At 43.6% G+C, this 2,838-nt stretch overlaps 1 protein-coding gene across 2 annotated transcripts in view; it reads right to left on the reverse strand.

Moving 5' to 3' along the window:
• Positions 1-710, reverse strand: part of dnajc3b (DnaJ (Hsp40) homolog, subfamily C, member 3b) — an 11,023-nt gene extending 10,313 nt beyond the window's left edge. Inside the window, exons 1-2 of one of the 2 annotated variants that reach the window (XM_014016196.1) lie at positions 481-710; positions 245-392 (exon numbers count right to left, since the gene is read on the reverse strand). In XM_014016196.1, the coding sequence (XP_013871650.1) occupies positions 245-332 (88 nt within the window). In that variant the 5' untranslated portion in view covers positions 333-392; positions 481-710. Of the gene's footprint in view, positions 1-244 lie in introns of both variants that reach the window. The other variant, XM_014016195.1, reaches the window with a different exon arrangement.
• Positions 711-2,838: the final 2,128 nt, after the last annotated feature.

Consider the following 2,838-nt stretch of genomic DNA (forward strand, 5'->3'; position numbering starts at 1 on the left):
GACTCAAAGCTAATGTTTCATAACTAAAACACGTACAAGTTTAAAATTTCACTCAGCTACATATCAAAAACACAAACCCGCCGATGGCAGAGTCTCAAACCTTAAGAACAAAATGACCCCGAGTTTATTCCATGACAGTGAGGTAAACTTTCTCATTTAAACAGCTAACTGGTCAAGTTGTACTTTAAGTGTTTATTAAAGTGTGTTTTTAGTGTTTTTAAATCAAGATAAAAATCTGTCTCACCGTCCAGCTGAATGTCCAGGAGGACACAGAGCAGAGACATGGAGCACAGCAGCCCGCCGACTCCTCCTATCCGCCGACACCACTCCATCCCCGGCTCTCCACTCACGCTGCGGCTCCGAAACAGACTGACTTCACGGCTCTGTGTCCACTGGAGAGAGAGAGAGAGGGCGGGTTTCGGTCACCCAAAGTAACCGAATCCGCTCTGACAGACCGAAGGACCGGAGCGACGGCCGTACATTTATTTACGGTCCCAGTCGGACAGTGTTCCGTGCGGAAAACGAGTCGAGTAGCTGAAACGTTCCTCCCGTTTTACGTCGGCTTTAAGCGACGATAACTAAACTGTACAGTAAAAGTCACCGCTTTTAACCAAAATGATGGTGAAATAAAACCGGTGATTATCTGTACACTTAAAAAAAATGAAACCTATCTGTCAGGCGTCGTCGTCCACTCCCAAACTGGCCTACATTTCTGTGATTGGTCCGAATGGTGAACATCCGGGTTCTTCTCAAACGTGGGGTCCTCTCATTGGACAGACTATTTTAACACCGGCGGCACTCCCATAAAACATCCCAGCACCGTATACACAAAGCTGTCATAGAGTAGAACTACAGGGTATGGCAGACCGTTGTATCATACAATCAAACCACGTTTCTGTGTCTAATTACTTTTCTAGACCGTAATTACCCTTGTCAGGATTACATTCGTACTTGACCAAATTTAAATAAATGAACCTTAATGCTAAAACTACATTATCAGATCTAAATACATGAAATCCCATTCATTAATTTTCTTCCACTTGGCAGGTTCAGGTGTGAAAGACAGATATCCCTTTCTCAAATTCCTTCTTAAAGAGTAACTTACCCCAAAATTAACTTTTTTAGCTGATAAACTGTCTAGAATGTGTCTAAAATGTTATATAGTACTGTTTCTGTGCTAATTTTGATGTTTTTGTGCATATTTGTTCAAATCTGTAATATTTGGTCTAAAAACGTCTTTTTGCTGCTCATATGGGTAGAGCAGTGGTACTGCAGGCTAATTTGCATATTGGTTAACGGCTCTCTGCTGTGACGTGGTTCTCCACGGTTTCGTCACAGCGGCTGTGTTCTGGTATAAAAGCCTCTCTCTAAGACACGCCCCTGCAGCAGTCAGAGGGTGGAACAGTTAGCAAGCTTAGCATGATCGTCTGTTGACCTTCAGCCTCGGGTGGGGAGAGCTGACTGCTGCGCCCCCCCCCCCCCCCACACACACACACACACACACAAAGCAGTAGTCCTGCACAGCGGGAGGGGAGGAGGGGAAAGAAAGGCAGCGGGGCAGCTTCAGCCCCAGTATGGCCAGGTGTACGATAATTATCGTATTTGTGCAATAATTTTGCCCTCTGTACTGTTGAAGCTGCCATTATTAAAGAAAGGACAACCGATGGCCCGGCAACTCTTGGACAGAGGAACATGACAAACTTTTCTTTTGTGTGAACCAGCAGCAGCGCACACCCAACATGAGACCACGTGCCGGATGTGACGCCACCCCTTTCTTTTATTGACAAATGCTCAGGTCAATTTACAATCACAGDTGTGAGAGCACAGCTTATCAAGAACAAAATTTAACATGTACGATGTACGATCAACAATCCCAAAAAACCCATAATGTACGATAATTTGACCGCTCCAATGTGTGACGTAATCGAACCGACACGCGGCTCGCTGACATGAGAGATGGCGGGTTGCGGAACACAGCGGTGCCGATTTAGCGACTTCCTCGCTATATTTACAGAAAATCTAGCGACTCTTTTTCTGGTGTCATTGGGACTTTGCGAGACTCTGCCGTGAACGCATTTCTCCATTGTACTGCTGAGAGCTCCTCCCCGGTCCCAGAGCACCGACAGGAGGCTTCTTCACGCTGCGTTTCTCCCTGCTGCAGGCAGATATCCATCGTCTCACCCAGACATGAAATGAATACTGCTGCTGCGACTGATCCATGATGGGATGTTAATAAAAACATTTCTATGGTTAAAAATAGATCTCTTTGCCAGTCCCTAGCCAATAGAAAGGAGGGTTAGAGCTGTGACAGTAAAAAAGGAGCAACAGAAGAAACTTTATTTTTTGTTCTCTTGACATAGCCTACTGTCTCTAAAGAAATGGCTGGCTGCCACGACACAGTCACCAGTGTTTATTTTTACCCTATTAAAATGCTACTGCTTAGGCTACCAGCTGGTCAAAGAATCAAATATCCAATGTGACACAAAAAGGATGATTCATATAATGAGTTGAATGTAGAATCTGTCTCTAAAATAGTTATGAAAGTGTTTCTTTATGTAGTTTAAATATGTTTAACAACATGCAAATACACCAGAATGCAGGAAACAGCACCTACTTCATTCAAAGTTTTCTGGGGGAGAACACCCCCTCCCACGTTGGGGTTTTGATGGCAACTAGTAGCAGCAAAGATAAATATAATAGTACTTATGTGAAAGAAATAATAACTGTAAAATCAAAAAGAAAAGGTGGGACTGAGAAGGTGAGGAGTATAAGCAACATTTACATTTAATAAACATCCAGAAGCTATTTTAAAAAAACAGATTTTGGAGGCTTGCAGAT

The sequence above is a fragment of the Austrofundulus limnaeus genome, unplaced genomic scaffold (assembly GCF_001266775.1).
Source record: "Austrofundulus limnaeus strain Quisiro unplaced genomic scaffold, Austrofundulus_limnaeus-1.0 Scaffold140, whole genome shotgun sequence".
NCBI classification, from domain to species: Eukaryota; Metazoa; Chordata; class Actinopteri; order Cyprinodontiformes; family Rivulidae; genus Austrofundulus; species Austrofundulus limnaeus.